This window comes from Bufo gargarizans, chromosome 1, assembly GCF_014858855.1.
Source record: "Bufo gargarizans isolate SCDJY-AF-19 chromosome 1, ASM1485885v1, whole genome shotgun sequence".
NCBI lineage: Eukaryota > Metazoa > Chordata > Amphibia > Anura > Bufonidae > Bufo > Bufo gargarizans.
The window spans coordinates 694,786,980-694,809,703 of record NC_058080.1 but is presented as its reverse complement, the minus strand read 5'-3'; the positions used below and the strand labels follow the sequence as shown (position 1 = coordinate 694,809,703).

The following is a 22,724-nucleotide window of genomic DNA, read 5'->3' as shown; positions in this document are numbered from 1 at the left end:
AATAAATGACAAAAAGAAAGCATTGAAAACACTAAAACAGGAGGGTGGTGAGGCAGCACTGAAAAACTATAAGGAAAAAAAAATAGAATATGTAAAAAAACAAATAAAAGCGGCCAAACTAGAGGCCGAGAGATGAATTGCAAAAGAGAGCAAAACTAACACTAAAATGTTTTTCAATTATAAAAATGGTAAAACGTATAAATCTGAAGGAGTCGGCCCTTTACAGAGTGATGAAGGGGGAGTTGCAGAGAGCGATGAGGAGAAATCAAAGCTATTAAATATTTTTTTCTCCACTCTATTCACTGAAGAAAATAAACTGTCAGATGAAATGCAGAATGTTATAGTAAATTCCCCATTAAAAGTGCCCTGTCTGACCCAGGAAGAAGTACAGTGGCGTCTTAAAAAGATTGAAATAGACAAATCGCCAGGACCAGATGGCATACACCCCCGTATCCTAAGAGAATTAAGTAATGTCATAGCCAGACCCTTATTTCTGATATTTAAAGGGGTTGTCCAAGTTATATTTATTGATGACCTATCCTCGGGATAGGTCATCAATATCAGATCGGCGGGGGTCCGACACCCGGCACCCCCTCCGATCAGCTGTTTGAAGAGAAGGCGCGCGCGGTGTCAGCGCTGCCTCCTCTTCACTGTTTACCTTCTAGCCGTTGCATCTGCAGTGGTGAGCAGGTGTAATTACACCCAAGCCTTCCATTCATTTCAATAGGAAGGCTTGGGTGTAATTACACCTGCTCACCACTGCAGATGCAACGGATAGAAGGTAAACAGTGAAGAGGAGGCAGCGCTGACACCGCGCACGCCTTCTCTTCAAACAGCTGATCGGAGGGGGTGCCGGGTGTCGTACCCCCGCCGATCTGATATTGATGACCTATCCTGAGGATAGGTCATCAATAAATATAACTTGGACAACCCCTTTAACGACTCTATACTGACAGGGAGTGTTCCACAGGATTGGTGCATACCAAATGTGGTGCCAATATTCAAAAAGGGTCCAAAAACAGAGCCCGGAAACTATAGGCCGGTAAGTTTAACATCCGTCGTGGGTAAACTGTTTGAAGGTTTTCTAAAAGATGCTATCTTAGAGCACCTCAATAAAAATAAGCAAATAACGCCATATTAGCATGGCTTCACGATGGATCAGTCATGTCAAACAAATTTAATCAGTTTCTATGAGGAGGTAAGTTCTAGACTTGACAGCGACGAATCAATGGATGTCATATATCTGGACTTCTCCAAAGCATTTGACACTGTACCGCATAAAAGGTTAGTATATAAAATGAAAATGCTCGGACTGGGAGAAAATGTCTGTATGTGGGTAAGTAACTGGCTCAGTAATAGAAAACAGAGGGTGGGTATTAATGGTACACACTCAGATTGGGTCACTGTCACTAGTGGGGTACCTCAGGGGTCAGTACTGGGCCCTATCCTCTTCAATATACTTATTAATGATCTTGTAGAAGGCTTGCACTGTAAAATATCAGTTTTTGCAGATGACACTAAACTGTGTAAAGTAATTAACACTGAAGAGGACAGTATACTACTACAGAGCGATCTGGATAGATTGGAGGCTTGGGCAGAGAAGTATCAGATGAGGTTTAACACTGACAAATGTAAGGTTATGCACATGGTAAGGAATAATGCAAGTCACCCGTACATGCTAAATGGTAAAACACTGGGTAACACTGACATGGAAAAGGACCTAGGAATTTTAGTGAACAGCAAACTAAGCTGTAAAAACCAGTATTAGGCAGCTGCTGCCAAGGCCAATAAGGTAATGGGTTGCATCAAAAGGGGCATAGATGCCCGTGATAAGAACATAGTCCTAACACTTTACAAATCACTAGTCAGACCACACATGGAGTACTCTGTACAGTTCTGGGCTCCTGTGAACAAGGCAGACATAGCAGAGCTGGAGAGGGTTCAGAGGAGGGCAACTAAAGTAATAACTGGAATGGGGCAACTACAGTACCCTGAAAGATTATCAAAATTAGGGTTATTCACTTTAGAAAAAAGATGACTGAGGGGAGATCTAATAACTATGTATAAATATATCAGGGGTCAGTACAGAGATCTATCCCGTCATCTATTTATCCCCAGGACGGTGACTGTGACGAGGGGACATCCTCTGCGTCTGGAGGAACGAAGGTTTGTACACAAACATAGAAGAGGATTCTTTACGGTAAGAGCAGTGAGACTATGGAGCTCTCTGCCTGAGGAGGTGGTGATGGTGAGTTCACTATAAGTGTTCAAGAGGGGCCTGGATGTATTTCTGGAGTGTAATAATATTACAGGTTATAGCTACTAGAGAGGGGTCGTTGATCCAAGGAGTTATTCTGATTGCCTGATTGGAGTCAGGAAGGAATATTTTTCCTACCTCACAGTTTTTTTTTGCCTTCCTCTGGATCAACTTGCAGGATAACAGGTCGAACTGGATGGACAGATGTCTTTTTTCGGCTTATATACTATGTTACTATGTTACAATGCCTATCCTTGTCCTCAAAAGGAACGCTGCGGGGCTACGGAACGGACATATGGATGCGGATAGTACACGATGTGCTGTCCGCATTTTTTGTGGACCCATTTAAATGAATGGGTCTGCATCCTATCTGCAAAAAAAAAAACACAACGGACACGGAAACAAAATACATTTGTGTGAATGCAGCCTTAGGGTCCATTCACACGTCCGTTGTTTCTTTCCTGATCTGTTCCGTTTTTTGTGGACCAGATCTGGACCCATTCATTTTCAATGGGTCCTGAAAAAAAATCAGACATTGTGCTGTCCGATTTTTTTCAGGACCCATTGAAAATGAATGGGTCCAGATCTGTTCCGCAAAAAACTGAACAGATCAGGAAAGAAACAACGGACGTGTGAATGGACCCTAAAGAGTCGTCATGTACAAGATTACGTATGATTTTCATTTTTTACATTATTCATGGGATAATCCCTTTAAATACTATTGTGGCAGAAATGACTAATGTATTATAGGAGTAATGCCTACTGTACACTCCACATCATTTTAGGAATCCAAGAAAAGTTAGGATTTCTTTTTCTTCACCTTACCTGGTCTGTTTGAATATCTGTGATGTACATTAAGGGGTTGCCTCCTTTTGTGAATTCTGGCATGTTCACAGTTACAAACGCCGATGTCACTGGAATGGTCCCAGTACTGATCTAGAGTAACACAGACAAAAGTCAATACCTGATCAAAGAGCCCATTCAAAAGATGCGTGCAGACCTCAGATTTGTCCATGCTATAAAACATTAGGGGAGTTTATAACCAAACCAACATCTTCAATAACATACCAGAACTGGCTGTAGATTATTATTTGACATTTCTATGTCCTAGTATCTACTGCAGGACACATCAGTAATGGAGAATGAGATTACAGGTGACCTATGTGAAGATCTTCTGCGTTCCCATGACACTTTCTACCTTTTCCCTCAGAACTTTGATATGGATCAATGCATAAAAACAACTCACCAGAAACAGTGCCACTGTTGTCAATTGGCCGTGACTGGTACTGCAGCTCAACTCCATTCAATTAAATGAGGTTTGGCTGCAACACCAGATATATCCCGTGGACAACAGTGGAGCTGTTACTAGAAAAAGGTAGAGCCATATTTTTAAATTCAGGAAAAATATCTTTTATGCCATCCTTGGGGCTCATGCACACGACAGTATGTATTTAGCGGTTCGCTAAAAATACAGATGATGTCTGTGTGACATCCGTACTACATCCCTTTTTCTTACGGATCGTGTGTAACAATGCCTATCCTTCTCCGCAAAATGGACAAGAATAAGACATGTTCTATGTCTTTTGCAGAACGGCCATGCAGACAAATGGAAACGGAATGCACACGGAGTCGTTTTCGTTTTTTTGCAGACCCATTGACCGCATACGGGCCGCAAACAAAACAGAATGGACATGGAAACAAATTGGTTTGTGTGCATGTGATGTGCATCTGTACGATACAGCGTCCACCGAATTATATTTGCCCATACTGTACCTCAGAGGTTCACAGAGGTTCACACAGAGGTTTGTAATGCACCTTGATGGTAGGATTTACCGGACAAATCTGATACATACATTCTATTATCATATTTGGTTCACAAGTAAATTCCCAATTTGTAATAATAAAACCATATGTATCATTTGGATTCTGCATGCATATTTGGTTCAATTAGTAAGATCATTTTTCAATATTATACCCATTACCCTGTACTTTACACTTATCCCAGCACATTCTGTAATGTCGAGCACCAGGCTGGAACAAAAATCTAGAAATTCCTTATTTTTCCTTTTCTTAGTTCCATTCTTCCTGTTTGCTGCCAAGTCACATAATTCCACTAAAACCCTATTCTCTAAATAGACGGTCTGCTAGACACATTGAAAATGAGACCGGTGACAATTTCACTGGTCAGTAAACCGGTAAGACTGTCCATTTTTTAACATGTCAGTTTCAGGTCTAAAAAAGGTGATTCATTTCTTAATATACCTTTAGAAGAATTAAAACTTGAAAGAGTACAGCGGCTCACTAATAATTTGTATGGAAAGGTGCTCACCCTCAAGTCCTACCCTCAGGACCAAAGAAAATGGTACAGTGTATATAGGGATGAGGGGGCACACTCATAAGAAGAACACTTACAGGGTGATGTACACTAAATTTAATAAGCAATAAAAGCAAACCCCTAAAATACACATAAAACATACATCAAAAATAAAAATGAATTATGAATATGCGATATGCAGCAATCAAATGCAATATATTACAACAGGATGACGCCAATGTCCCACTGGTAGATGTAATTGCTGTCGTGTTGTTGGTACACGATATGGTGATGATATGACCTTTAATGTTCCAATTGGGAATTTGTGGCGTCAAGCTTGTTGATAATAAGTGTCCCTCACTATAGATGTAGCACTCTAGCCCCTTTGGGGTGATGTTGTAGAGCCCGCACCGTGCTGTGTCTCAGGACACTATTCCAACTGGAGATTGGGTATCTCAGAGTTAAAGTCCTGTGCCTTTGAATACGTGTGGCACTCCGTTCACTTAAGATGTAAATAGTGACCCGGATCAAATGTTAAAGTCCAATGTGTGAGTTAACAGAGATGCGTGTGTGCCCTCCAAGTTACTTACTTTGATTCTTCGCCGCTGTGTCTTTCTTTTCTTACCCCTTCCTGCTGCGTAGCTGCAGCGCTAGTCTCCCAGGTGGCCGTACATGGCTGTGGCGTCCCACGTGACCTGGTCTCTGGAGTTCAGGGTAGACGCTTGTGTATGACGTCACTAGTCTGTGGCAGTAACTTTGGTAATGGAGGTTAATCACTTTCGTTTTGAGATCGCTGATGTTTTTCGATCTTTGTTAATGTCCAGCTTCTTTTATATGTTCTTAGGAATCCACGCTCACTCTGATATGCCAGACGCGTTTCAAGGTATTACACCTCTTCCTCAGTGGCCACCGAGTGAGTGGATTCTCACTCCTTATATATCCTATTGTTCCACCCACCAATTAGTTGTGCCTATTCTAATATATGGGGTGGATTTGATCGCCGTTTTTCTTCCATAAAATGAATAACCTTCACAGTTACAAATATGCTAAAAATATAAATGTGCTAAAAATATAAATAACAATATTCCCCTGTATCTTAAAACATGCTCTAGATGGTCTATAGGTAACCTATATGGTCAGGACTAAATTTTTACAAAAACCGCATTGGAACCGCATCAATGTGAATTATGTCACATGCGGTTTTTGCATTTTTGTATCTAGCAAGATCATATAGATCACATCTAGGTCAATGGACTCAAAAACGCATATATTTATATTATTATTTAATGCGTTTTTGTGTTTCTTTGTTCTTGTTTCCTTAATATACTTATTTTTTGAAGGGTAGTCACTAGGGAAGGCTGTCTGGTGGGGAGGGGAGACCGCAGCCGCCATAATTGGCAAAACTGCGGTGTCCCATCCCCACCAAACAGCCCCCCCCCCCACTCACAGGAATCCGAATACTTCCATCTCCGCATTTAGCCCCTTTGGGACGATGGTATCATATTCAAAAATTCTGCGGGATTCCTGTCTCGACATGTGTGCAATATGGTTTCCTCCCCTCCACATTTTTTTGACCCTTTCTATAGCTGTAAATTTGAGGCTGGTTGGGTCGCAATTATGCTGGATCTTGAAATGTTTCGACAGGGAATGTGTTTCTAGACCCTTCTTTATATTTGCCACATGTTCAGCTACCCTTTTTTTGAGTGTCCTTTTTGTTCTCCCTATGTATTGCTTCCTACATCCACATTCCAGCAGGTATATCACATCTGTGGAATCGCAGGTCAAAACTTCTTGTATTTCTATACTAAAAGAATTTACTGTAGATGTTACCCTAGTTGTTTTCTTAGGGAAGCTAGTGATTTTGCAATTGGTGCATCTTCCACATTTAAAGAATCCATTGATTGTCAACCAGTTTTTTCTTTGATTTTGTTGTTGTTGATTCTCCATTTTAATTTTCACAGTTGGGGCTACTTTACCTGCTAAATTGTTGGCCCTTGTATAGGTTATTTTTGGTGCATCACTTAGTAGTGGGCCAATTAGTTTGTCATTTAGTAGGTGTTCCCAATGTTTTCGGATGCTTCTTTCTATCATTTTATATTGGGAACTAAATGGAAGAATGATTCGTATTTTTTCTTGAAACAACAATTTGTAGAAAGAGACTACCCAATCCAGACCATAGAGAAAGCACTAGAAAAAGTAAAAAAGATGGAACGGAAAAGTTTCTTTGAGGTAGGCCCACTACAACCACAGGATGAAAAAATACGAATCATTCTTCCATTTAGTTCCCAATATAAAATGATAGAAAGAAGCATCCGAAAACATTGGGAACACCTACTAAATGACAAACTAATTGGCCCACTACTAAGTGATGCACCAAAAATAACCTATACAAGGGCCAACAATTTAGCAGGTAAAGTAGCCCCAACTGTGAAAATTAAAATGGAGAATCAACAACAACAAAATCAAAGAAAAAACTGGTTGACAATCAATGGATTCTTTAAATGTGGAAGATGCACCAATTGCAAAATCACTAGCTTCCCTAAGAAAACAACTAGGGTAACATCTACAGTAAATTCTTTTAGTATAGAAATACAAGAAGTTTTGACCTGCGATTCCACAGATGTGATATACCTGCTGGAATGTGGATGTAGGAAGCAATACATAGGGAGAACAAAAAGGACACTCAAAAAAAGGGTAGCTGAACATGTGGCAAATATAAAGAAGGGTCTAGAAACACATTCCCTGTCGAAACATTTCAAGATCCAGCATAATTGCGACCCAACCAGCCTCAAATTTACAGCTATAGAAAGGGTCAAAAAAATGTGGAGGGGAGGAAACCATATTGCACACATGTCGAGACAGGAATCCCGCAGAATTTTTGAATATGATACCATCGTCCCAAAGGGGCTAAATGCGGAGATGGAAGTATTCGGATTCCTGTGAGTGGGGGGGGGGGCTGTTTGGTGGGGATGGGACACCGCAGTTTTGCCAATTATGGCGGCTGCGGTCTCCCCTCCCCACCAGACAGCCTTCCCTAGTGACTACCCTTCAAAAAATAAGTATATTAAGGAAACAAGAACAAAGAAACACAAAAACGCATTAAATAATAATATAAATATATGCGTTTTTGAGTCCATTGACCTAGATGTGATCTATATGATCTTGCTAGATACAAAAATGCAAAAACCGCATGTGACATAATTCACATTGATGCGGTTCCAATGCGGTTTTTGTAAAAATTTAGTCCTGACCATATAGGTTACCTATAGACCATCTAGAGCATGTTTTAAGATACAGGGGAATATTGTTATTTATATTTTTAGCACATTTATATTTTTAGCATATTTGTAACTGTGAAGGTTATTCATTTTATGGAAGAAAAACGGCGATCAAATCCACCCCATATATTAGAATAGGCACAACTAATTGGTGGGTGGAACAATAGGATATATAAGGAGTGAGAATCCACTCACTCGGTGGCCACTGAGGAAGAGGTGTAATACCTTGAAACGCGTCTGGCATATCAGAGTGAGCGTGGATTCCTAAGAACATATAAAAGAAGCTGGACATTAACAAAGATCGAAAAACATCAGCGATCTCAAAACGAAAGTGATTAACCTCCATTACCAAAGTTACTGCCGCAGACTAGTGACGTCATACACAAGCGTCTACCCTGAACTCCAGAGACCAGGTCACGTGGGACGCCACAGCCGTGTACGGCCACCTGGGAGACTAGCGCTGCAGCTACGCAGCAGGAAGGGGTAAGAAAAGAAAGACACAGCGGCGAAGAATCAAAGTAAGTAACTTGGAGGGCACACACGCATCTCTGTTAACTCACACATTGGACTTTAACATTTGATCCGGGTCACTATTTACATCTTAAGTGAACGGAGTGCCACACGTATTCAAAGGCACAGGACTTTAACTCTGAGATACCCAATCTCCAGTTGGAATAGTGTCCTGAGACACAGCACGGTGCGGGCTCTACAACATCACCCCAAAGGGGCTAGAGTGCTACATCTATAGTGAGGGACACTTATTATCAACAAGCTTGACGCCACAAATTCCCAATTGGAACATTGAAGGTCATATCATCACCATATCGTGTACCAACAACACGACAGCAATTACATCTACCAGTGGGACATTGGCGTCATCCTGTTGTAATATATTGCATTTGATTGCTGCATATCGCATATTCATAATTCATTTTTATTTTTGATGTATGTTTTATGTGTATTTTAGGGGTTTGCTTTTATTGCTTATTAAATTTAGTGTACATCACCCTGTAAGTGTTCTTCTTATGAGTGTGCCCCCTCATCCCTATATACACTAAGAATTAAAACTTGTTGTTTCCTGCACAGCTCTAATTACCATGCTTCAATGTTTTTGTGCACGCAATCATCCTCTCACTGTTTTCAATGGGAATTCATGCTGCTGTTTATATGGCTGTGGATTTTTCCTTGCCGACTTCCAAACTGCGCAAAGAAAGGACATGTCTCCTTCTTGGCTCAGTTTCCATGTGGAAATGGTCTGGAAACCACGATGACCGTCTGCATGCAGGTTAGCCCAATTGAATACAGCTAAGTAAGTGGGTAGATCTGAGGCATGCGAAACCACGGAAAAATATAAAGATCCGCCTCTGCTGTGTGAACATAGGGGAGAACCTGTCAACAATGTACATTTTTGTAACGGTGTACCTGTCTGAATTTGTGCTACTTTCATTTTTCCTTTTTTATTTTTTCTACACTCTCCCAGTTTTCCAGTTTACAGGGATCAGTACTGTGACAGTAGATAGCCAATGGAGAGGCCACCATGACTCTTCTCCCAAGTGGGAGTCATCTTCATTGCTCTGACCCTGTCCAATCGGGACAGACAGGGTCAGAGGGGACACTACTGTACAGCGTGATCTTGCAAGGCCACATTGTTTTCTCACTGAAGCCCATGATCACAGTCTATTGGCACAGAGAGACACATAGCAAGGGAGAGAAAGATTCAATCAGATTTTGCAATGCATTGCTTCAAAAGGAGAAAAAAATGAAGACTCACGGGAGTGAAAATCTAGGCAGGTACACAGTTTTGCCTACACCACAAGGGAACTCTGCCTTGCACCTCTGAATCCCACAACACTAAGGGCACTCCAATCACCACAAGGCAGGAGACCCCAAAAGTCCAGATTGTGCCAAAAGGAGAATAAAGTTATGCCCCTCCATTCACTGCACAGCCCCAGGGAAAGTTGAAGTGACAACAGCCACCCTAAACCACCACCATTTCTATCCGTTCCACAACTACCACTCCCCTTCTCCCAGTTCTCTCCCTGCAGGTTAAAATTATAAAGGGGATTTGGGATTCTGTAGCAGAAAGGCAGAGCTCTATCTCTATTGAAGACATATTATAATATTCAAAATTATGTTTACACACAGATATTCAATTTAAGCCGGTCATACATTGAAAGAGCTTTCAATCCCTAAAACACCACTGTGCCGTTGACCCAGAAGGGTTGTATTCTCTTCATGCACGTGGTAGAACACAGACTCCTATGGCACCACAGAAATCCTCTGTGGTATAACATCTTCATGAAACAGATGTACAGTATATCAACACAGTATGGCTTCATAAACTTATATAAGTGTATTTTGGATCCTTATAAAATTTATCCATGATACTACCATGTACATGAGCTCTAACAGGGCTATAATCAGAATGATTTGTAGAAGAACTGCAAAAGACATATAATATAATTTCTGATGTTCCTCCAGGGTGGGGCTTTACTTTACTTCTTTATTTAATTTGAAAGATAATAACAATTTGTATATTTCTACAATCATCTGTGACACTTCAGATTAATAACATAAACCTAAAGAGTGAAGTCAAGGGAAACATGATCATATTTACCTTTATAGTCAAGTTATATTCTGGACCAATTTCTCCAACATGATTTATGGTTGATTGAACATTAGCCCCAGGAAAAACCTCAAAAAAGTTTATGCTTGTTGACCTAGTAATAAACACAATGAGATGTGTCCTTATATACATCATAAAATGTTAGAGCATATATGAGATGTATACAGCATCGCTCTTGTCCATGGGTTGTGTCCAGTATAGCAACATAGTTCTATTCAATAATGAGGCCAAGCTGTAATAATGCACATAGGCCACATATACCAAACAGGTTGTGGATCTGCACAGGAACACAGCAGGTAAGGGAAGGGGCATTCATATCTTCATAGGAGCTTCCTATTGTCTAATGGACATGGAAGAGACTGAGCTAATTCATTGCTCATAAATACCGGTGGCATAAGACACAAGGGGGACTGCTATGATGAGATTTTAGAGAGAAAATGTCCCATACATTTCTGTACTGTGTCTAAGAACTAACAGCAGAAGACTCCTGCTCAGTAATGGCTTGTAAAGCAGAAGGCAACACTGAACATGATTTGGAGCCAATCAGTTGTGACAATTCTTATGTCTCATTCACACGTCAGTGTTTTGGTCAGTGATTTTCATTAGTGATTGTGAGCGGTGCGGAGGCACGGACAGAAACACCACGGAAGCACTCCGTAGTGCTTCCATGGGGTCCCGTGCCTCCATTCCGCACCTCAGCTCTGGATTGCGGACCCATTCAAATGAGTGGCTCTGCATCCATGATGCAGGGAGCACACGGCCGGTGCCCGCATATTTGCGGGCTGCAATATGGCAATGGCCGTGTACATGAGTCCTAAGGGAAAGATCTGCACCTGTTCTGTGAAATCACTGACCGAACACTGATGTGTGAATGAGGCCTTATTGTGCTAAATCACAAATATCCATTTAGAAGTTGTTAATGATATCACCTTTATGTGCTACGATGTAGCTTAAGTTGCCGCTTAAAGGGGTTTTCCAGGATTACTATGGTTTTTAACAGATATGCTTATGTAGTTGCTTACCTCATGTATATTTTAAAGGCTATGGACACCTTTGAAGGTAATTTTTGTTTATGATTGCATTTTACTCATTTTTGGCTAAAAATCATATTTTCAATTGGCCTTTATCAGAAGTATTGAGTTATTCTGTCACAGAGGGTCAACTGTTTTGTAACTGTGGGAATCTTACTTTTTACTTTCACTTTGTGACGGTCATCTAATAAACCTTATTTCTAAACTACTAAGAGGGCAAAAACATTTATTTAAGCCACATTCTTATCAGTAAGGAGTGTTTATAATGTCAGAGAGCAGAGATAAAGAGTCCCTCAGCTCCCCAACTGATGGAAAAGAGAGAAAATCCAGAGGCTGCTACTAGAGCATGCCAGTTCTGTACAGACAAAGGGCTCCATATTTTCAATAAAGACCAACTGAAAAATTATTTTTAGCTCAAAATGAGTACAATGCAATAAAAAAATTGCCCCCAAAGATGTACATTGCCTTCAATTATGAACTATTTTGTACCCTCCTGACCCGTTTTCACCTTGCAAACCAATGATTCTGGTTAGTTTCTATCCTGTAGGTAGCACTTTCAGTTGCTGTATCCAACCAAACTCATGATGCACTTATTTTTCTGCCACAGCTCCAGCGCCATCCCTAACAATGCCCAGCTAGTTTATAATTTTGCCCACCCAGCCAGTTACATAGAAACCTCCTATGGACATATCACAGGAAATAAGAAATAGATTTATGGACATAGTTGTGTGACTACAGCCCAGAACATAAGAAAGGAGCAATAATCTAAAAGAAATACATTTCAAAAGTACAACAGCCTTCATTAATGATTGTTTTAAAGGGAGTCTGTCACCAGATTGTGACCTTATAGACCACTTACATAGCGCTCTAGCATAGCAGTCTATCACTCTAATGGAACCTTTGATGTTTGCTTCTGAAGTTCCCCCAAGGCAAAAACAGACTTGTATTCATATGTAAATTAGGGCTCGCAAGTGCCCAGGGAGAGGTTCACCTCGTTGGAGCCTAGGCTGTTCTGCCTCTTTTCGTCATATCCCCGCCCCAGCCTCTTCCTCTGCCCGCCCCGCTCTTCCTTTGCGTCCTCCTTCTCTGCAGCCGGATCCCGCGCCTGCGCTATCCATTGCTTGGCCGGGGATGCCCATTGTGGATGTCTCTGGTCCGCCTCCTCGCTGCTGTTTCTCGCCGTTGGCCGGCGCATGCGTAGTGGCTACTGCGATGCCGTGCCCACAAGAGGCAGAACAGCCTGGGCTCCAACGAGGTGAACCCCTCCCTGGGCACTTGCGAGCCCTAATTTACATATGAATAAAAGTCAGTTTTTGCCTTGGGGGAACTTCACAAGCAAACATCAAAGGTACCATTAGAATCATAGACTGCTATGCTAGAGCGCTATGTAAGCGGTCTATAAGGTCACAATCTGGTGACAGACTCCCTTTAAAGGATGTTGATGCAAACTAGAAAATCCTTTCAGATTCTGTCATGTTCTCTGTAGATTGATGCACCCATTATACTCCAATCCCATGTTTAGGCGCTGGGATTTGAAAGGGCCCTTCACAGCCTTTGTCAATGTGTTTCACATTACCATACATCAGCTTTATGTAGACTTCTGTAGTGGTTTTTATAAGACAATTCTTAAAGGCTAGCCCCCCTGCGGCTTCGATGTGCTCCCTTGCCCTGCGCTAGATTGCGCAGGGCACGGGTTCTTTTGTTTTCAATAATACACTGTCGGGCGGAAACTTCCGCCCGGCAGTGTGTTCGGTGACATCACCGGCTCTGATGGGCAGGCTTTAGCACTACCCTAGCCGTTTTACTAGCTAGGGCAGCGCTAAATCCCTCCCATCAGTGCTGGTGACAACACTGGGGTTCCTGGCAGCCCCATGGAGAGCCCCGGTACGTCACCGGATCTCCAAAAAATGCCTTTGCCCTGCGCAATTTAGCACAGGGCAAAGGAGAGCATCGGAGCATGAACTGCTCCGATGCTCAAGTCAGGGGGGCTGCCAATGGAGGGATGTCCGGGTTCAGCTCTGAACCCGGACAACCCCTTTAATGATAAATTTATCTTAAATGGTGTCATGCTTATACTATTCCCAAGTTACACCTATTGTGTGCACGTCTAATAATGGTGCACGTCTTATAAATATGGCTTGCGCCATCTGTGACAAATTAGCCCCTGACCTCAGTAGATATCTTCCTCAGAACCTATAATCCTTTTTGTCCTGCCTACTTGCCTTGCTTGTTTTTTTCACCTGAATCTGTATGATTTCTTGGGCTATCTTCTCATGTTTCTTGTCTACTGACTGAGAGGCCAACTGAAGTTGAGTTTGGCTGCAGGGGCATAGCTGGAAGAGGCGGAGGCGGTGGAACATGAGTCCTGGGCGCTACAGACTGTGCTTATGAGCCACTTAGCCTTGACCAAGGGCTAAGGCTGAAAACTAAATCTGTGCCCGGTGGGGGGAGGGGAGTAAAGCCCAGCTATAATTCTTGAAGAGATGACCTAGGATTAAAGAAACTTCCAGAGAAGGTGCCACAACTGTCCATGGTTGCATCTGATATTTCAGATCTGTTGCATTGAAATTAATGGGGCTTAGCTGGACTAGCTAACCATCCAATGTGTATGGGGGTCTGCAATGGCAGATGTCAGGGAAAGAAGGATCAGGCATGTTGGATATTGGCATGCACAATTCTTTACTCCCACCAGGAAATAATAGGAGCCTGGCAATTCACATCACAACTATTGGGTGGCCATTGATAGGCACGTATATAGGATAGACATCTTGTGACACAGTATCAAAAAATTATGTTTCAAAAAGCTGTTTATCTTGCACCACACATCTTGGGATATACTAAGCCAAGAGAAAAGATAAGGAAGGACATGTCTGTACAACATTTAGGATCTATAAGAACCATACCTTGTGAAGTGCATCTCTGTGTCATACTTTACAGGGATTGATACATTCACTGCATTGTCCTGCTCAAAATCTTCATAACTTTCACTGTAATAAAATAAAGTTTGAGTTACTGTATGTAGATGGAATAATACATTTAAAAGTGATGTCCAAACATAGAAGGAAAAAAAAAAAATCTCCACTTTTCCCGAGGGCTGTGCTTGGTATTGCAGCGGATTCCCTGCCAAGCAAATGACACCGAGCTGCAGTACAAATACAGAGCATGGCTACGAGTGGTGTTCTTTCTAGATTAAAAGCAGATCCTATTTTCTAATCCTGGACAAGCACTTGAAATATCTCTACTGTCTGCATCAATATCAACCCTCAGGAAGACTGTACCTTGTAGCCTGGAAGTAGATGTAAGCTTTATCATGAAGATACTTGAGGTTGAAATCAAATCCAATATCGAATGTAACCTAGAAATGAGATAAGCAGTCAGGACACACTGGTCTCAAGAAACCTGTGCAGTTGTATTATCAGGGTTGTAGCTATAACGGGTGCAAAAGCTATGCATACTTGTCAACATTTTGGATAGCAAAAAACGGGACATTTAAGCCCCACCACCGGGACTACCCAGTAACATCCCCCATAGACCCCACCCCTTTTTGTGGTCTGATTCCCAGGATTGTCCTTGCAAAATCTGGACTGTAGGCACGTATTGTTACAGCAGCACTTGGGTCCTAGAACCTGACCAGATCCCTCTACTTCATAAATTAAATCTGCTGAGGTTTTTATCACTGGGGCCAAGGAGTTTCACATTACAAATATGTCACTCTGTACACAAGAGATATTAAATGTGTGGCCCACCAGGTGTTGTAAAACTGCAATGCCCTGATGGCAGTGGGCTGACCCAGCATGATGGAAGTTGTAGTTTTGCAACAGCTGTATGCACCATACACATTGCATTCTATGTACAGCTACAGAGATTTGTTCATTGAGACTCTGGGCCAGTTAGGCGACCACTCAGAATGCAAATATAGATGTGTAAACAAATATGACTTAGGCCGAATGCACACGGCCGTGTTCCGCGGCCGAGTGCGGGCCGTGAAAACCCTGCTGGGATTCCTGCTGACTGCTGGAGCGCACGGCGTCATGGGTTGCTATGACGCCGTGCGCTTCATGCAGCCACTCCTGTACAGTAATACACTATACTAGTGTATTACTGTCCAGCAGCGGCTGCATGAAGCGCACGGCATCATAGCAACCCATGACGCCGTGCGCTCCAGCAGTCAGCAGGAATCCCGGCATCGTTTTCACGGCCCGCTCTCGGCCGCAAACACGGCCGTGTGCATTCGGCCTTAGTTTATGGATATAACTGAAGTACAGGAAGGGTGCGCACTTGGTGGAGTGAGGTCTTTCTAGTACCCACAATCCTTTCTGAGCCATTTAAGTACAAACATTGAGTTAAAATGATAGAATTTTTTCTATCACCACTTGAGGAGGGCATAATGATTTTTAATTTAAATAAATAGGAGCGTTATAAATTCCCTATGCAGTTAGCTCCCCCTAGGGGCGGCTGTAGTCACAGGTTAATCATTTAACTAGTTGAATGTGTGACGTAGTGGCACGGAATATGTAGCTCTATATCATTAGAAGTTCAAACAATTTCAAAGAGACCTGGACCCATTTTGATTGAAATAAATTAATTTATAGGCACTGTAGACTTTCCTGGTCTAGACCACCACCATTAACCTATACAGAACCCTAAACCATCAGGAATATTGTATCCTATTACATGTTAACCCCCCAACTCCAGGAATATTAGATACTAACTCATAACACCCTTGACACAAGCCTGTATATTTTTGAAAAAAGGGTTAGAAAGTAGTCACCTCATTGATTTCCCAACACTTCCCGGGTTCTGCATCGGTCTTTACTTCCTGGTTTCTCTCAACACAGGAAATGTGACTGCTCAGCCAATTACAGGCCATAACATGCCTGCCTCAGCCGATGATTGGCTAAGCAGTCACTTTTGGGAAACCAGCAAACTATTGGAATAGGAGCGGTGGGGAATTGTTGAGTATGACTTTTTTTAAGCCTTTCTGACCTGTTGTTACAAAAATTTGATAGCAGTTAAAGGGGTTGTCCCATGACAAATATTCTACAGTTTTCAAACCAGCACCTGGATCTGAATACTTTTGTTATTGCATGTAATTAAAGAGTATAGCCACTGAGTTATTCAATAAAATGTATCTGTATTGTGCCACCTGCTGTTTGTTCTTTTTCTTACTTCTTTGACCGGCTCACTGACAAGGCCGCACATGCTCAGTTTCATCCTTCAACTGCCTCCTGAGCTGTGATAGGGAGAGCTGAGACACACCCCCTTAGCTGCAGCAGAAAAGACACTCCCCTTGAGCTGCCAACTGGATATAAATCTAGCAGAACAATGAATTGGGAGATCTCTGGATCCATGGGAGGTACAGGGCTGGATCTAGCTTTATTAGAAAGTTATTGTAATTTACTATATAATCTCTAATTTTCATTTTTTACATTAATAATGGGATAACCACTTCCAATACCCTAGAACAATGAGGTATTGATCACTAAACCACTCTAGACAACCAGGCGTATTTTATGTATAACTATATCTGATCAGGTGTAATTTTCAGATTTTACTGTTTAGTTATTACTGGAGGGCTTTACGTTCATTTTAGGAATGCACTTTTACCTTTTGCTGGTCCTTGAGAACAGGGAATCCTACTAAACAGCTGACGGTTCCCTGTGTATTGCCAACTTCACACAAAACCTCTGTTCCATCACTCTGCAAAATAAGTAGCACAGAATGAATGCACAAAGCATGAAGTACCCAGTCTACCATTTCTGAAAGGATCGCATGGATGGACATATAAGTTCACTTACATTTCTCCAATGCATCTAAAATAGTTTAAGTATAATGCTGCATTGTTTATGCTGCTCTCATACAAATGGATGTGCCTTCATATTTACAGTCAGCAAAAAGAGAGGGTCAAAGGGAGTAGTTTAACACAAAGTACTGCATGATCAGACTACAATAGGTTTGTTTGTAGTCTGTAACCATGGATACACAAAAGTCTGCATAGGAGCTGTAGACAAAAAAACAATAGATTTCTAATCAAGGCTTTTTTTGCAAAGTATTTTCATTTCTTTATTTTAGATGCATTGACACAATAAAATATAAAAATGGGTGCAAATGTCTATATAACCTCTGTCTAATAACTTACTGGAGAAGTTGAAGATGCAAAGAATAGGTTTTCTGAGAAAAGTGCCCTCAGTTTTGTGTTATATGCATTTTCCTTTTTATTCATCAATGTTACTTGGAACATCAGCCGTCTGTTTTTGTCACTGACGATGTATGGTAATTTCCTGTAGGAAGAAGCGTATCACTAATTATAAGGCAGTATGCAGTCATTCATTCATGCTTATTGGAGTGTAATAGGGTAAAGATATAGCAGGTTTCAGTTACTTCTGCTGTTAAAGGGTCTTTCCAGGACTTTGATACTGATGACCTATCCTTTGGATAGGGCATCAATACCAGATCGGTGGGGATCTGACACCCAGCACCTCTACAATCTGCTGGTAGTAAGAGCCACAGCTATTGGAACAAACACAGTTGCCCACTTTTACTTTTTGGCACATTTTTGGTGTCATTTAGGATATCTTTAGACATTTATGAAGCAAGTTAGCCAAAAAGAGCCTCATTCACCAAGGGGCTCAAAATTGCAGAGTAAACCAATAGGTGACATGAAAGTCTAAAAGTGTACCAGCTTTTCATCCAGCATTAGCTACTGTGATAAATCTGCATACTTTAACATCAACTGTCACGTCAGGTAGGGAACAGTGCACCTAAGTTCCACCCGCACCACTGTTCCTACCTACTTCAATGATCCTCCCTAAATAGTGGCCATCAACTGGGCGATGGTCCCTAGACTAAATAAATGCACAAAATAAAACAAGAAAATGGGGAGTGTCAGATAACCAGGAAAGGTAAGTACGTGACATCAACATTTTAGTTGGTAAATTGAGGCATGTAAGCCCGGCCTCAGTAAAGACCCTGAGGCCAACTGGGACCTCCCCCTTATGGACAGGGCTTACATCATTCTACCCATTTCAGTCCTGGACTGCGTGAATTTGCCGTGACTGTCCCTGAAAATTAGTTGACAACTATGAATCTGGCAGATTTTTAGACTGTTCACACTGTCTAAGTATTAAGTAAGTTTTGTGAATCTGCTGGAATTCACTATCACTACCATTTTCAAATGGGGTTATACGGCTAGGCCCTATCATCAGAACCCAAGGATGGATCCCTCAATGATCTGGTACAAACACTGTGCATTTACAATGACATGAGGCTACACAATGCAATAATACATCAGTGTATTGCGAGCTTATAGTTAATAGACAAGGGGCCGTCATACCGCCATAAACTACTCAGGGGGCTATGTAGGAGAAGTGCCCACCGATTTAACCATAAGTCGGCATCTTACAGATATTTTTAGAATAGCACAAAGACAAAACTTAACTTACACGTCACTAGGTTTCTGTACCACTTGTAAGGAAAGGTCTGAATGACAAACTTCATCATCACCACAGTCTTTTTGGAAGGGAATCTATTGTAAAAAGCAAAGGAACAATGCATCTTGACACTTCTAGGGTTTGTATGAGGATAGAAAAAATGTCTCAAGAAACAGGGGCACTAAATGTCCACTGGTTGTGTCTGGTGGTATTACATCTTAATCTCCTTCATGCCTTTCCAGTCTACAGCACCTATACAAGCATATGTGTTTCCATGGTTACAGACTACAAACAAACCCTACGTGTAGTCTGAACCTATATTCATGTGTTACTCCACTTCCTTTGCCTCTTGTAATATATGGGGGAGCGATAGAAGGGGGTAAAAAATGACTGCAGAATCTAAATACAGAGAAGATTGGTTTGTATTTTGTAGCTCTGGAGACACATAGAGTTGCTTAGGTGATTTAATGAAATGTTTGCAGAAGTTTACACACCCTTTAGGCATTATGCGAAGAATACTATTACACAGATGCTACACCTTAAAGCTGGCGGACAGGTTCTGTGGTTGCATCCAGCGGTAATCTCATCTGTATTATGGAGTACCAGAGGTCTGCTCTTAAGGGAAAACTAATTAGCTGTGGCAACCCCTTGGAGCCCTTGTTGCCATCTGTAGGACATACCCACCTAGAAGTTGTGGCTTTAGAAAGTCTGGTAGGGAGAACATGACTCTAATAACTAATATCTTCCTTATCTTATACTTACAAACCATTCACTGGAGCCCGTTGAATAAGGATTTAAGACGGGGCTGCTATCTGGTTTCTGGGCAGCAATGTTAATGCGCAATGCCAGGGCGTTCTCCGAATCTGCTGTCTCCTGATAATAGGAACATACAATTCTTACATGAATAAGAGTAGTTACAGCTATTTACAGACACAATTTCAATGCAGTATATTGAGTCGTGTCTAAATTACCTATATCTGTAAATGTTAAAGCTGGGTAATGACTTACATGTCCTCCAAATCTCCTAAATGACAAATCTGTATAGTAAGGATATGTTCACACAGTTCCATTTAAAGGGCTTGTCTCATCACAGTTCACCCCATTACTATGAGAGCCCCAAGAATGATCAGCAGATTGCTGCAGGTCCCAATAACTCTCCTACAGTGACCATTGAAGGGGTATCCCATCACAATGGTCACTGTTTAATCTGTTAATGATGTGCCAGTGATCATTTTTGTAAATATATTGTATTGGCAAATTCCAACCCTTCTTGATAAAATTCTTTCCCTCCTACCTCATTGTTGTCATATGGTATCCCATAGATAGGGCCACCGCTCGCCTCCCGAATTCATGGGCTGCGCTTGCACAGAATACACTTTATTTTCAGCCGACCGCTTATTGCAGTCCTGAATGCGCACGCTGCCGCACATGTGCAAGGCTTATTTCTTCAGTGCCGCGCCTCATACAGAGCCGTGCATGCCCTGTATGCAGCGCGGCTCGCTATGAGATGCGACACTAAAGAAATAATCTTTGCGCATGCGCGGCAGTGTGAGCTCTCAGGACTGCAATGAGCGGCCAGCTTGGTGAAAAAAAATGTCTTCTGCACAAGCGCAGCCCAGGGATTCGGGAGAGAAGCGGTGGCCATAGGAGACACATGAACGAGCACGCAAGGAGTGTGATGTCAGAAAGAGGCGTGGCAGGGCTTCACTCAAACTGCCTAAGCCGGTCCAGCCTTAGAAGCATGAATCCAGAAGGTGAACAGCAGAGCTGGCTGCAGGTGAGATGGGAAAACCCCTTTAAAAGGGGAAATGAAGTATTACAGGGGACCAGTTGAATGGTAATGGATGGATTGAGCTTGGCCAGAGCAAGAGCCGCTGCTTGTTAACAGTTCTTCATTCTAAGGGTGGTCACAAGTGGGGAACCCCTGTAAGGTTGACCATATGCCCTAACAGGACATATGGAGAGGGGTTGTCTGTCAAGATAGATCCATTTCCCCATACATTAAAGGGGTTATCCAAGTTATTTTCATTGATGACCAATATCAGATGGGCAGGGGTCCAACACCTGGCACCGCCGCCGATCAACTGGTTGAAGAGAAGGAGCGCACCATGCCAGCGTTGCCTTCTCTTCCTTGTTTACCTGCTGTATATGGTACATTTGAATAGGAACAAGCCATCTCATAGAAGTGAATAGGATGGCTTAGGTGTAATTACACCTGCCCACCGCTGCTGTTGCAACGGTGAGCAGGTTACCAACGAAGAGAAGGCAGTGCTGGCACGGTGCATGCCTCCTCTTCAACCAGCTGATCAGCGGGGGTGTCGGGTGTTGGACCCCTGAAGTGAATGGGGCCTTAGCGGACTTCCGGCGGCACAGTGGGCTAGGATTAGCACGGATCCGGCAGGCTGTTTCCCCGCCGGAGTGTGAAAGTAGCCTAAAGCAATCAGGGCCCGCATCTCTGACCACATCCATCTGTCAGTCACGTGCAATCTGGGTCTGTGCTCAGGAGGTAAGACATCAACCACGGCAAACAGAGGTGACCGGAAACCTTATATACAATATGGCGGTATGAAATAGCAGAGGCTTTACTTAACGAACACTTGGCAGCAGGATCAACCCTACTAAACTAAGAAGACTGTCTGCTGGGGCTGATTCTTTATGCAAATTAGGATGTCAGTGCACCAAGGGACATGGCCAGCACCGGAAAGCTAAGATGCACTGGGGGGAAAGGCTCTGCCCCTTGGTGCATTGAAAAAGGTTTTCAAAGACATTTTAATTGATCTCCGCATAGTAGGGTTGAGCGAATTAACCAAAGTGGACTTCGATCCGAATATTAGGAAAAATTTGATTCGCTATTTCCTCGTGCTTCGTGGTAATGAATTAATTTTCCCTGAAATGGCATAAAAATAAAGACATTCACCTCATCCATTTGAGCGCGAAGAGGCCGCCGCAGCCTTCTTAATTGAAGATCCTGCATGAAATCTCATGCAGGGTGACATAGCACTTCATCACGCTGGCCAGCATGATTATGTCATCAGGCATCAAGCGAGATTTCACGCGGTGCCTTCAATCAGCGGCCTCTTTGCGCTCAAATGGATAAGGTGAGTATTACTATTTTTTTTTTTTTACCAGATTAATCCCTGAAAGCCTTCACTATTATTCTCAGATTTCGCAATTAGCGCTGAATTTGGTGTCAGAGGGGTTCAATGACGGGGGAGGGGGGGTCAGCACAATCGCCGTTCCCCGTCATTGCGCCCGCTACTTACAAAGAAATGCACTTTGTGACTAAGCAAATGTCTTTGTGAAATTCGGCGAAGCAGCTGAATCGAATTTTTCTAAACTTCGTTCAACACTAATCATCAGTATCTGATCCAATACCTGGGACCCCCGCTAATCAGCTGTTTGAGAAGGTATCAAAGCGTTGTACATAAGCCTTTAAAAAGTTTTCCAGGATTATTTTTTTTTTTTTTCCCCCCCCCCCCCCCCCCCTCAGTGGTATCTGTGAAGAGAAGAGATCTATACTCAATTCCCTGACACTCCGCTCCGGCTCCATGCTTGTCTTCACTGAACATCTGGTTCCTCGACTGTCAATTTCCGTGCAGAAGAGGTCATTTGCACTGCCACAGTCAATGGCTGGTCTCAGCAGTGACATTTTCCCTAGCCACTTGGGGACAAGTCATTGCTGAGGCCAGTTATTGGTTGCAGTGGGGCAGTCTGTGTGGAAGTTGCCAGTCAGGTGAAAGTTCAGTGAAGACAGCCTAGGAGCCACGGACAGATAGGGAGCAGGTAGG

At 42.4% G+C, this 22,724-nt stretch overlaps 1 protein-coding gene across 1 annotated transcript in view; it reads right to left on the bottom strand.

Moving 5' to 3' along the window:
• Positions 1–22,724, bottom strand: part of ITGA2 (integrin subunit alpha 2) — a 123,463-nt gene that overhangs the window by 11,126 nt on the left and 89,613 nt on the right. Inside the window, exons 18-25 of the mRNA XM_044276226.1 lie at positions 19,699–19,809; positions 18,949–19,031; positions 17,646–17,787; positions 17,114–17,206; positions 14,785–14,861; positions 14,410–14,493; positions 10,467–10,569; positions 3,083–3,193 (exon numbers count right to left, since the gene is read on the bottom strand). Coding sequence (XP_044132161.1) covers positions 3,083–3,193; positions 10,467–10,569; positions 14,410–14,493; positions 14,785–14,861; positions 17,114–17,206; positions 17,646–17,787; positions 18,949–19,031; positions 19,699–19,809 — 804 coding nt within the window. The remainder of the gene's footprint in view (positions 1–3,082; positions 3,194–10,466; positions 10,570–14,409; positions 14,494–14,784; positions 14,862–17,113; positions 17,207–17,645; positions 17,788–18,948; positions 19,032–19,698; positions 19,810–22,724) is intronic.